The 12,915-nt window shown below is 44.1% G+C and overlaps 1 protein-coding gene across 1 annotated transcript; it reads left to right on the plus strand.

Annotated features, from left to right (window-relative positions):
• Positions 1-1,431: 1,431 nt before the first annotated feature.
• asphd2 (aspartate beta-hydroxylase domain containing 2) lies at positions 1,432-10,650 on the plus strand. The gene is made up of 6 exons (XM_053623975.1): positions 1,432-1,726; positions 1,984-2,050; positions 3,101-3,657; positions 3,891-4,352; positions 5,563-5,676; positions 6,153-10,650. The coding sequence occupies exons 3-6, from the start codon at positions 3,309-3,311 to the stop codon at positions 6,260-6,262; spliced, it is 1,035 nt and encodes a 344-aa protein (XP_053479950.1). The 5' UTR covers positions 1,432-1,726; positions 1,984-2,050; positions 3,101-3,308; the 3' UTR covers positions 6,263-10,650.
• The last annotated feature ends 2,265 nt before the right edge of the window (positions 10,651-12,915 follow it).

Genomic DNA, 12,915 nt, shown 5'->3' on the forward strand with positions numbered 1-12,915 from the left:
CATAGTGCTGATGTGAGGACACCAGGGATGGAACCCTAACAAACAGTAGCGTTGTGTGGAACTGGAGTAAATCATCCCAACCAAACAACGGACAAAGGTAAAAGAAAACGTTCAAAGAATTTCTGTGAATTTTAAAAAAAATCTCTTGAAGCAAATTGTGTCAAACCACTCAATTATTGAGAACAAATAGTATGACTCATCAACTGAAAAGAAGAAAAACAATGCTTAGAGTAAAATTTGCAATGATTTCAACTCAAATGAAGAAGTAGGAGAAAGGACAGTCCAACAACTTCAGGTGAGACACTGTATTTATTAAATTGGCCCAGTTTTACAAATCGGTCACTTTGAAAAGTTTGTTTTGTGTAACACAACACAGTGGGACAGAAATATATTTGTGATCCAGAAATGTAACAAACAGTATAATAAATACTAACATAAATTTAAAATTGGCATCTTTTTAATACTAGTCAGCATTACAGGTTTAACTTAAACGTGTATTTTTTTATTGATCTATCTATAATGTTGCTTTTTGTTGTAAATTTATTACAAATGATATATATCTCAAGTGATGTATTTTGTTTACTTTGAGTGCAGTGTGTTCACATCGGTAAACAGATACGCTGTTAATACCTGGATGGTGTACTAAAACCCGCAGAGAAATGAAAGATGGACGCCAGCACTGCACTTGTCACATTTTATGCAAAAGGTCGATGCACCTTACGAGAAGTTTGATAGACAGAAAACCTACAATGGGAATAGAACATTTAGGGCAGCCATTTTGGACTGTTCAGGTAACTCTGTAGCGCTATCATTTCCGTTTAGCGCAAAATTTTAGCGTTGGATTTGAGGCATTACTAAACCACAAGCATCCCGGTTCTTTACACAGTGCAGAGTGTAACACTATAGTGTATGATTTGAGACAGATTCTTTAACATATCCAAAAACTTTCCTATGTTAGTGACGTGTTACGAGAAGCTGTAAGCTGTGACGTTGCATAGGGCGTGGTCACGTGCTGAAAACCCGGAAACAGGTCCCTGTAGTACATGGTAAGCCAACGAATCATTAACGTGTACCAACCAACAACTCGTTAATCGTAGAAAAATAAAATCTGAATTCGTCCCTAACAATTTTTACATGCAGCTTTGTTATTCAACCTGTAAACGCAAAATCCACAGTAAATAAAAATGGTAATGTGTGTTATTTATCTGTATAAAAACTACAGCCGCCATTTTGCTTTAGTTGTTTAGAGCCTCGGCAACTTGAACGCGCGCCGAGGCGTAAACACAAGTTTACACTTTTTAATCGTCATGTCTTGAAGAACGCCATGTTTTTGTAGCAATTTTAAACATTTATAAACAAACTTGGTGATATAAAGTTAGCAAATAAATGAAAAAACACGGTCCCTTTGCTTCTGTTGTGTGTTTTTAATAATCACGACTCTCGGTGGAAAAGTCTCCTGTGCGCGCAGTGCATCATGGGATTTGTGGTTCTTGATGAGGGAGTCGCTTAGTCGTGGTTGGTTTCGGTGTCTCCGCAAATGTCTGCGCGTTTTCCTGCGGTTATTCGCGCTGTTTGTTCGTCACGCAGGCTGCAAGGCTGTAAATATTCGGATTATTACTGAAACCAGCGCGGAGGATCAGAGACAGTGTGTGTGAGGCGGATTTAGTGGTGAATAATCGGGGTTTGGTGTTGCACTGCGGGGTTTATTATCCATGCAGCAGGACAGGTGGGGTGACAGATCCACTGTTTACACTCTCTTACACTTCATATCCTTCATATACAGTAATGTCTTATCCATGTATTAATACACTCTTAGACACATGCTTTGTGTTGTTATTGATGCATTATTATTAGTAATGATCAGTGCTGATGATTGTGTGTGTGTGTGTGTGTGTGTGTGTGTTTATGTGTGTGTGTACACAGACTGCAGAAAATCTGAATCTGTTCTCTCTCTCTCTCTCTCTCTCTCTCTCTGTCCATCAGGTGCCCTGTTAATGGTGGACAAACGACAGAGCGTTGAATACAGCAACGAAGGGAGGGACTGACACCGGTAATGATGGAGGGAGAAGGAGTGGGAGAGGGAGGAGGATGGAGTGAAAGAGGAGGAGAAAGATGGTTGGAGTGGTAGAGGGATGATGAAAGAGGGAGAAAATATGGGGAAAGGAAAGTGGAGAGAAAGAGAACAAGAGGATGGGAAGAGAGAATGATTGAGAGAGGGAAAGAGAGAGAATAAGGAAGAGAAACAAGTAGAAAATGAAAAGTGGGGGGAAATGGAAAGAGAGCTAACGATTGAGAGAGAGGGAGGAAGAAAGAAAGGGTGAAAGAGGGATAGAGGAGAAGACGAGTGAGAAAGAAAAGGTATAGATAGAGAGGAGGGAAGGGTGGAGAAAATGAGAATAGGGAGAAAATGGGTAGAGAAAGAAAGAAAAGAGAAGAGGACGGGGAGACAGAGCGTGATGAGAGAGAGAAAGAGGAAGCGAAATGGAAAAGGAGGGAATAAGGACGGGAGAGAAAAGAAGAGGCTAAGGTATAGAAAGCTTGAGAGGAAGAGACAGAAATAGGAGGAGAGGAAGAGAGAAAAATGGAAGGAGGGAAGAAGTGAGAATGAAGAAATGAGAAAGGGATGGAGAGAATTTGGGGTAAAGGTCAAAGTGAGACGGAATGAGAGGGGGCAGAGACGGAGAGAGGTGGAAAGACGGACGATGAAAGAAAGGGGGAGAGGAAGAGAAGGAGGGAAGAAGTAAAGGAAGTAGAGGTGAAGCTAGAACGGAAGTGAAGGGATGAGAGAAGGAGGGATGGAGAGAAGGAGGTATGAGAGTGGAAATGAAAGAGAGGAAGAAAATGAGAAAAGATGAGAAGCATATTGAAAAATTGGGATTGAGGGAAAAGAGGGAGAGGAAGGATGGAGAGAAAGAGAAGATAGGAGAGGGAGATGGGTGTGAGAGAGAGAGAGAGACAGAAAGAGAGAGAGCATTTGAACATGACTCATGGTTTTACACAGTACATTGCGGAGGTGTGCACAACAACTGAATTTCAAATGCCTCTCCGCAGCCGTGTGTGTGTGTGTGTCACTTTAAAATGTGTCTTATTCCTCCTCCAGGTGCGCTGTGGTGAAATCCTGAAACATCTGGACGCCGACACACACACACACACACACACACACACACACACACACTTCTGCTCCAGTATGAACACACAGCTCAGAAAATCACAGAGAAGATTGGACGCTCTGTCTGGCGTGTGTGATTGACAGATCCCATATTGAGAGGATCAGTGTGTGTGTGTGTGTGTGTGTGTGAGTGTGTGTGATGGATTGGATGCGGGACTGGGTGCAGGCCGTGCGGGAGTGTGAGGGCGGGGCTTTGGGCACGGTGCTGTGTTTAGCTCTGCTGTTTATATGGTACTGTTACCGTGTGGGCTGTGAACACGCCTCCTACACGCCTGAGTCTCGCTCCAGCCCGCCCGAACTCTCGTCAGCAAAACTCCGCCCTACACTGGGTGGAGTCAGAACAGGGGGCGGGGCCAGCGAGGAGGAGCTGAACGGCTTTGCGTACTGTCAATCACCCGAGTGTTTCCGGTGCTCGCGGCCCGGCAACGGATTTAACCAACGACTTTACCACAATCTACAGGACTACGCTAAACGCTACACATGGGCAGGTCAGTGTGTGTGTGTGTGTGTGTGTGTGTGTGTATATAGCTTTTTATATATAACTGTGTATTAAGTCATTTCAAATTATAATGACAGATTATTACCAAATTTGTGTGTGACCATTTCTACAAATGTTTATTGATTTATTTTGCTGCTGTTTTACTAGAAAGTGGTTAATTATTATTATTATTATTATTATTTGCATTATTATTAATTGTATTATTATTTAATTGATCTACAGGTATGGGGCGTGTGCATAAAGGTGTGCGTGAGCAGGACCGCTATCGTCTGTGTAATCGTCCGTCCATCCAGAAGGCGGAGGTGTTCTTCCTGCCCGATCTGCCGTCCGCTCCGTTTTTCTCTCGCGATGCGCAGAAGCACGACGTGGAGCTGTTGGAGAGAAGTTTCCCCGCCCTGCTGGCCGAGTTCGAGAGCGTGTACCGCACGCCCCCGCCGCTGGCGCCCGGCTGGAAGGCTAACAGCACGCCGCGGGGACACTGGTGGACCTTCTACCTGGTGAACCAGGGCACGACGCTGGCGCTGAACGCTCGCCGCTGCCCGCGCACCTGGAGGGTCCTGGGACAACTGCGCACCTTCATCTCCAACAACGTGTTTGGAAACGCCTGCTTCTCCGTCATCAGCCCCGGAGCCACCATCACCGAGCACTACGGACCCACCAACGTCCGCCTGCGCTGCCACCTGGGTGAGACTCGCACCGTGTTTGTGTGTGTGTGTGTGTGTGTGTGTGAAAGAGAGGACAGAGAGAAAGTGTGTTAGTAGATCAGACATAGTTTGTATTGTGATCATTTTTTTTATGTGCTCAAAGCGGTGTGTGTGTGTGTGTGTGTGAGAGAGAGAGAGAGAGAGAGATGACAGTGAAACTGTGTTACTGGATCACTTGCACAACCTGGTTTTTGGGTAGATGATTCATTATATACACACACCAGTTGCTGGTCAGAGAATAGAATAAAACAGGAGGCAGGATAACATGGTGCTAGCGACACGCCACGTATATTGTAGCTGCGTAGCTCATTTATTACAATTTAGTCATAACAAGTTAGCGGAACACAGCCTTTTGTTATTTTAGCTACATTTTATTTGAATTGTTCCCGTTATCATCAACAGCCCGGTTGTTCACCCTGGACGTTGCGTCGCGCGGTGAGAGACGACTCCGTCCCACTGCGGGTCCTAAACGTCTCCATTAACACTTTTCAGCAAAATGGCTCATACTTGGTCTATATTAGATATTATATTAGATATATTTTTTCAGATAACTTTAAAAGCCCGTATCGAAATCCGTCTCATGGCTGGATCGGGAAGAGGTCGCGATGGATTTGAACAGGAAGCATGACACGAACATCACACACACGACACTGTCACCAGACTTATTAACAGATTCGAAAAGACTGGAAGTGTCGCAGACCAACCGAGAAGAAGCGGACGTCCACCGGCATCCAGTGACGAAGGCAGAGCCGGCGTGGTGCTGGTGGACACCGCCTCCTGTCTCCTGCGTGGAGACGTCTGGGACAGCCTGTGCTTTAGATTGCTCTGTTGTGGGTTTCTGAACGTTCTGAGGTGACGTCAAGCTTCGATGGAAGTGTGAGCGTCCTCAAATCAACGCTCAGCGTCTCGCCCCCTTACGCTTCCGTTCTTTTTACGTAGTTTCCTTAGCTCGTACTGTCTGTAATGGAAGTGCTTTGGACATTTCGTCTTTGTACCAGATTCACGGTGAAGGATAGATAGGAAGAAAGATGGGTAATCAGGGGGAAATGATGTAACGGTGCTGCAGATATAACAACGCTGAATTTTTATTGCTTTATTTATTATTTTTAATAATAGTGTGTGATGTGTGAGTTGACGTGCAGATCTGTGTGTGTGTGTGTGTGTGTGTGTGTGTGTGTGTGTGTGTTCAGGGCTGAAGGTGCCCCCTCAGTGTGAGCTGGTGGTGGGGGGCGAGCCGCAGTGCTGGTCTGAGGGAAACTGTCTGCTGTTTGACGACTCGTTCCTCCACACGGCCTTCCACGAAGGTGAGACACAAACAGACATCGCCGTAGACCTCAAGAGCACAGCTTACCCAGAATGCACTGCTAACTTCCGAGTCACGTTGGAGGCTGGGAGAGCTCACAGCACAGCAACGCAGGGAGAGAGAGAAAGAGGGGGAAAAACTGTATCTGAATTTTTTATGCCTAGGCTACCAAGTGTGTTTTCCGTCCGTCTGAGATTCTCTTTAGCTTTAGATATCTCAGGACAGAGCGGTTTAGTGTTAGTAGGATTGATGTGGAACGATGGTTTTAACCAGCAGGTGAACTGATTCGATTCTGGAATTGATCCAAAAAGAATGAAGGTCACAGCAAGGTCGAATGTAAATACACTTCAGACCTTTAACAGTGAGCCTCGAGATCATAATGTCTGTGTGATGTTTAAGTATCAGTGTAGTCGCTGTTCTGGTTCCTGTACCTTTATCTGTGTGTGTGTGTGTGTGTGTGTGTGTGTGTGAGATCAGGCGCTCCAGAAGACGGACCCCGTGTCGTGTTCATGGTGGATCTGTGGCATCCGAACGTGGCGGCGGCCGAGAGACAGGCGCTCGACTACATCTTCACTCCGGGACGCTGAGATGGAGAGAGAGAGAGCGATGGATGTATGGAGAGAGAGAGAGAGACGGGTGGAACGAGGGATAGAGAGCTGGAGATAAAGATTGATGAGTCATAACAGTGAAGTGAAGCTGATGACTTGCACATTTTACTGTACATAAGTGTTTCCTTATGAAGCGTCACAGTTCACGCTCTCCTGAAATGAGAGAAGGAGAGAGAGAGAGAGAGATGGACAGAGTCAGTGATGGAGAGAGAGAAAGAGAGAGAGGGAGAGTAAGACGGATGATAACGGAGCAGTGAGACAGAACTGAAGCGGAAAAAAAAACACATTTTTATGTACATAGATTTTCACAAATCAGTCAGTATAGTAGAAAAGACGAAATAGAAACAGAGTAGAAGGAGAGAGGGATAGATAGACGGATGGAAGGAGAACAACTTAATGCGCATTTTTCTGCACATAAGGGTTTCCTGATGAAGTGTCACAGAGAGAGAGAGAGACAGAATGGAGGGAGACAGTAGAGGAGGGACGAGTAACAGAGCAGTGAGGAGGACAAACCAGAACACACATTTTTATGTACAGATTTTTTCAGTTCACGCTCTCGTCAGAAAGACGGAGAGAGAGACGGAGAGAGAGAAAGGGACTGAATGATGGGTAGATGAAAAGAGAGTAAGAGAACTGAGGGAAATTGTTACATGTGCGTGAGTGTTTCCTACTGCTTCAGTATTTGCTCAAAGAAAACAAATGGAAAGGACGAAAGAAAAAGAGAAGGAGAGCAGGCAGTAAAGTGTGAGTGTACGCACAGCTTTTGTACATAAGTGTTTCCAGATGATGCCACGTGGTCCAGTCTTCATAAAAGATAGAGGTGGATGGATGGACAGAGACAGAGAGAGAGATTTAGCATGCGGTCACTTGAAGCTCACTCTACAAAGAGAAACCGCTGATCACTCGCACTCGTTTACGGCATTTACTTTCTCTTCAGCAAACGCTTTATCCTCTTCAGGGTCGGCTTTGTTTTAAACAGATTTACAACAAAGGCGTTGTCCGTCCAAATATATACAGATATTTTTGAAAACGTATTTTAAAATAAGATTTCCCGTCCACACAAACAGCGTTCTTCGAAAATCCCTTCATCCAGACGAAAACGATCACATGATCACACCGGCGCAGTGATGTCACGTCAAAAACTGTTCCGTCAGAACCTCAAGAATAGCATTAGAGAAGGAGACATGCAGAAAAATACCAACATGACCAAATGAAAAGAAAAAACAAAAACAAACAAATTGATACGCGTGGCACTGACCACGTGGAACTGCGACGTGTTCTCCGGGTTCTTCTCCTGAATCTGCATGGAGTCAGGAACAGTACAGCGCACATCAGATCCACGAAGTGAGATTAAACTGCAAACACGTCATCGCACAAGAAATTACAGCGCACAGACCAACAACATGATCACCAGCCGCGATAAGCCAAGTCCTAGCATGTTCATAACCGCCGCAGTGAACACGTGCAGCTTCACGCTGTGAAGTTCTCCCATAAACAACAAACAAGTTCTTGTTCATGTACAAAAAGAAAACAAAAAACTGTTAAAACTGTGTCCGCCTTCGCAAAACGCTTCCGTTTCAGTGGCCCAGAATGCAGTTTTTGTGTGAACAGGAGATCAAAACACAGAGAAAAAAAATGTACTATTTTCCAAAATATCTGTATACACGTGAGCAGGGCTTTAATATATCAGATAAATAAAAATAATAACTGAGGGATTGCGATAAAAAAAAAACAACCAAAAAAAAAAAAATACAGTTCCGCTCGCATTTTTAACAGTTAATCAATTAACTGAAAGCACATTTTTATAGACGTGCATAAATGCTGATGAAGGAAGACTAGAGAAGAGTGAGAGTGAGGAAAAAGAGAGAAATAGATAGAGATATACTCCGTGTGCGTGGAAAAGGAGAGAGAGAGAGGGGGATGAGAAACGATGCTGAATAATCCGACCTGAACATGTCTTTACACGAGTGTTTCCTGATGGTTCAGCATTTCCTCAAAATAGAAAAAGAACTGAAGAAAGAGAAAGACAGAGAGATGGATGGGGGAGAGAGAGAGAGAGAGAGATGGATGGGAGAGAGAGAGAGAGAGATGGATGGGGAGAGAGAGAGAGAGAGAGATGGATGGGAGAGAGAGAGAGAGAGATGGATGGGGAGAGAGAGAGAGAGAGAGATGGATGGGGAGAGAGAGAGATGGATGGGAGAGAGAGAGAGAGAGAGATGGATGGGAGAGAGAGAGAGAGAGAGATGGATGGGGAGAGAGAAAGAGAGAGAGATGGATGGGAGAGAGAGAGAGAGAGAGATGGATGGGAGAGAGAGAGAGAGAGAGATGGATGGGAGAGAGAGAGAGAGAGATGGATGGGAGAGAGAGAGAGAGAGATGGATGGGGAGAGAGAGAGAGAGAGAGATGGATGGGGAGAGAGAGAGATGGATGGGAGAGAGAGAGAGAGAGAGATGGATGGGAGAGAGAGAGAGAGAGATGGATGGGGAGAGAGAGAGAGAGAGAGATGGATGGGAGAGAGAGAGAGAGAGAGATGGATGGGAGAGAGAGAGAGAGAGAGAGATGGATGGGAGAGAGAGAGAGAGAGATGGATGGGAGAGAGAGAGAGATGAGTAACGGGCAGTAAAATAGAACTGAAGTAAATGATCAGGATGACAGATTTGGATATTTTCTGTATATAAGCAGTCGAGAGATGAGCACACGATTGCATCATTACTGCTGAAAGACAGAAAAAGAGAGAGAGAGACCGGTAGAGAGACAGATCTGAGGTGAACAGTATTTCTTGCACATTTTCTGTACATAAATGTTTACAGATCAGATCCAGTCTAAGTGTTTATTAAAGGTACAGGCCAGGGTGTACAAACTTATGAAATTCTGACCGTATAGCACTTTTCAGGTCAGAAGCGTCGCGTCTAAAGCGTTCACGCTGCACTTTTTTTTTTAACACTCCGGCGTGTGACTGAACGGAAAGTGTACATATATATGAGAATAAATATATATACTGTATTTTCTCTCTGTGTCAGAAGGACGATAAACAACCGCGCGCTGACGCAGACGCTAGCGACGTCCTTACGACCTGTTTATTCGGTGTTTATACAAACACACGAGTAGCGTAAAGACTGTGTTATAATACTGTTTTTAACACGCGCTCCTCGTCCACTTCCCTTTGGGTTCCATCCCAAAAACTCCCACACTATATACTTACACACTTGATTATTTACTAGAACAGTGCTAGGAAATGTCCGTAATTAGCACACAAGCTAGTTAGTATGCTAGTTGTTCAGCTAGCTAGTCAATAAACTGATGTAACTACACTATGTACGAATGTCTTTGGTCACTTTAAAAACATTTCTAAATAATATTCTACGAGTTAGCAAAGTAGTTACTTGCTACGCTAGCGACTTAGCGAGGTATTTCTGAGGAGAATCAATTCAGCTACGTTTCCTGATGTGTAATAGACGTGTCGTGGGCTTTCAGGTCAGTAGGGGAAGTGGACAAACAGTATTGAAACACAGGAGCAGATCGTGTAAAAACGAATGAATACATTTCATGAGGTAAAACACTAGCAGCAGGTCGTTTATCAACACAAAAATCTTGCTTTGCAACGTTCTCTTTAATATTACGATCAATTTTAGCGTCAGTTTGAAGCGCTTTGTATTTCTAGCTGCGTTCAAATAGAGCTTGTGAATCTGTGTTTTCGCTGTGAGAAGACGATGTTGAGAACGAACGGTATGTTACGGGACACGGAATATATGCTAGCTAGTGACTTAGCTAGCTAAAAAGTAGACAGTGACAGTTGGAACATCAACATTTACCTCAGATGTGTTGGTAAATGTTTGGAAAAAGACTCCGGATGGTTAAATTGACACTGTAATTACACTTAGCATCAACCGCTAACAGGACTAACGTGAGCCGCCATTTTATTTATTGTTTTAAAAACCTGGCACAGCTCTCTGCTGCAGTACATTTTGTGTTGAGAAGTTGTGGACACTACGCCGCGCGAATCTTTCTCGTGAACACGATGACGCACGACTGTATTTGAACGCAGCGTCTTGTACAGAAGCACACTTCGAAGTTTACAGTGTAGATATAAACAAACGCAGAACTTTCAGCTCATTCAGGCGCTTCAGTGGGTGACCGCTTTGTTCGTTCTGTGCTACTCGTACATTCCTTTTCTAAGGACCCGAGTCGATCTGCACACGCTGTTTCGCAATCGGTGGCTTTTTTCTAGCGTCGTGTGACTTTTGCAGCCGAGCGGGTTTGTGACGGGTTTTATGCTGACGTTCTGACTTTCTGTGTTTCTTGAATGTGATTTTTGCTACGGCTGAGCCATGACGTGTGTTTAATAAAGAGCCGGTTGTGCAACCTTCTGTGCGTGTGTGCGTGTGTGTACATGCTCATTGATTTTTTTTCTGTTGCTTATGAAAAAAATACTTTAGACATCATGTCAGAGAGAAACAATTGAAGCCAAAATGACTCTGATGCCATCTAGTGGTGGACAGCGGTCATTAAAAAAAAACCATTTTAACCACATTCCCCCATTCTTTTATTTCACTTTTCTCTTGTCGACATTAGTGTTCATGGTTAATACACCTAGTTAAAACATGCTGTTATAAATCAGCCAGGCTTCTTGATGGTATCCGAGGAGAAAACGATAAAATATGTAGCTCTGCTTTACCCACTAATGCCTCCTTCACCCAGCAACCACAAAACCGTTCTGAGCAGCTCGATCTTGCAGATAGAAGGAATTTCAATGGTTCAAACAGCTGGTGGGTGGAGCTTATTTTTTCCTCCCCTAGCTAGTTACAGGGTGCTTCTCAATACTCAGATGAATGCTTCCTCGTTTCCTCGCTCCTCCGCCCTCCAGCCTGTGACCCGGAAATCGATCGGTCGGATATTCCATTCGACTTGCTTCGATTCCTCTCTCCTCACATCTCCTCTTTGCATCCTTCCCTTACATCCTAAGGGGGTGGAACTAAGACGCGAGGAAAGGAAACGAGGATCCACAAATAAAAAATGAGAAGCACTCACTGTCATTGGAATGCACTTTGCTAGTAAAACCTAGCGACACTTCCTTGATACTAGCATGTTGGTGCATTTTCTCATTTCAGCTACATAGGGCATATAAACCATAAACTCTTTTGACCACTAGCGTTAGCATGTTTGCTAGTCAGGTAGATACCTAGCTACTCAGTGTTGGCTAGAAACTTCATATTAGCACGTTGGTTCATTTTCTAATCGTGATTTTATGCTAGAAAACTGCTCAGAAAGCTACTCTAATCTTGTTTGTGTGTGGTTCTTCTGGGTTCCTCCGGGTTCTCCAGTTTCCTCCTGCCTCCAGAAACATGCTGTTTGTTTGATTGTGAGTTTATATTCTCCTGAAGGTGTGAGTGAGTTAGCGAGGCCATGTTGTGTACTGCCCCGCTGATAAAATCACTCTAAACCGTTAGAGATTTCTACAAGTTCCTAATGAGTTTTAATGTGTTTCTGATGGTCTGTGATGGTGGTTTAATGGATTGTGTGGTTCCTAATGATGCCTGATGCCTGACTTTTCTAGTTGGTCATATCTCCGTGAGAGACACATTTTCCAAACATTCGGTTGTTTTGGGGTAGATAAAGCACTGACTCCTTCACGCTGCGTTTATTCTACAGTTCATGCACAAGCGTAATGTGACATCAGTGTTCTTAACATGTCATCCTTCAGCATTTCTCACATTAGATTAAATCAAATGGAAGATCATTGGAAGATGATCACTGATCTTCGTGGTGCAGGAGTGTGTGTGTGTGAGTGTGTGTGTGAGATCATCCTATACTGAAACACACGCCGCAGTAAACTAGAACCTGACTAAATGAACAGCCCTTATGTAAATTAGGTCCCGGGGAACAATGTCGTCTCTCAGCATGCGTTGTTGGTAAAAGAGCGTCTCGTAGTAAAGCCTGGCTGAGATCTGGAGATGGACTCGGCTTCTTCTCCTCCTCTACCTGCTGATTGGGATTTGAGAGTTGAAAACACCAGCAGCAGAATTTGTACTGGCTGTGAAATCTGTTCCTAAAATAAAATGTATTGCATAACACACACACACACTTACACACACGCACACACGCACGCACACACACACCCCTGCTCTGTATCACTTTGCATAAGCTACAGTGTTACACAATGTTATAAACTACTCAAACTGCAGATGGTATCAAATCAGGAAACGTCACCTTAAGTGTGGACCCGGTGTGCACTCACCTGTCCCATCATGCACCACGAAAAGAGGGCGGGGCTTGTAGCAGATAACAGATGACATCATGACTTCATGGCTACAGGTTATTAAAGTACATTAAAGTGAAAATCACAATCACACATCCCAGAGAAAAATGAGCAAAGATAACTATACACAAATAACTATACAGGATATACACTGTAAAAATATTAACAAATACAAAATATCAATAAACAGTTTTAGGTTCTGCGGCTGCTTTACATCCTCTGGCACTGGAAACCTGCAGCGTGTGGAAGGCGAGATGGATTCAGTGCAGTATCAGGAAATCCCAGGAGAAAACGTCATGCCGTCTGTGAGGAAGCTGAAGCTTGGGTGTCATTGGACCTTCCGACAGGACAACGATCCCAAGCGTACCTCAAATTC

This window comes from Ictalurus furcatus, chromosome 5 (assembly GCF_023375685.1).
Source record: "Ictalurus furcatus strain D&B chromosome 5, Billie_1.0, whole genome shotgun sequence".
Lineage (NCBI taxonomy): Eukaryota > Metazoa > Chordata > Actinopteri > Siluriformes > Ictaluridae > Ictalurus > Ictalurus furcatus.

Coding starts and splice junctions, on each gene's coding strand:
- asphd2 (XM_053623975.1), top strand. CDS start 3,309: ATGGATTGGATGCGGGACTGGGTGCAGGCCGTGCGGGAGTGTGAGGGC. Junction 4,353..5,562: donor CCGCCTGCGCTGCCACCTGG/GTGAGACTCGCA, acceptor GTGTGTGTTCAG/GGCTGAAGGTGCCCCCTCAG. Junction 5,677..6,152: donor CCACACGGCCTTCCACGAAG/GTGAGACACAAA, acceptor GTGTGAGATCAG/GCGCTCCAGAAGACGGACCC.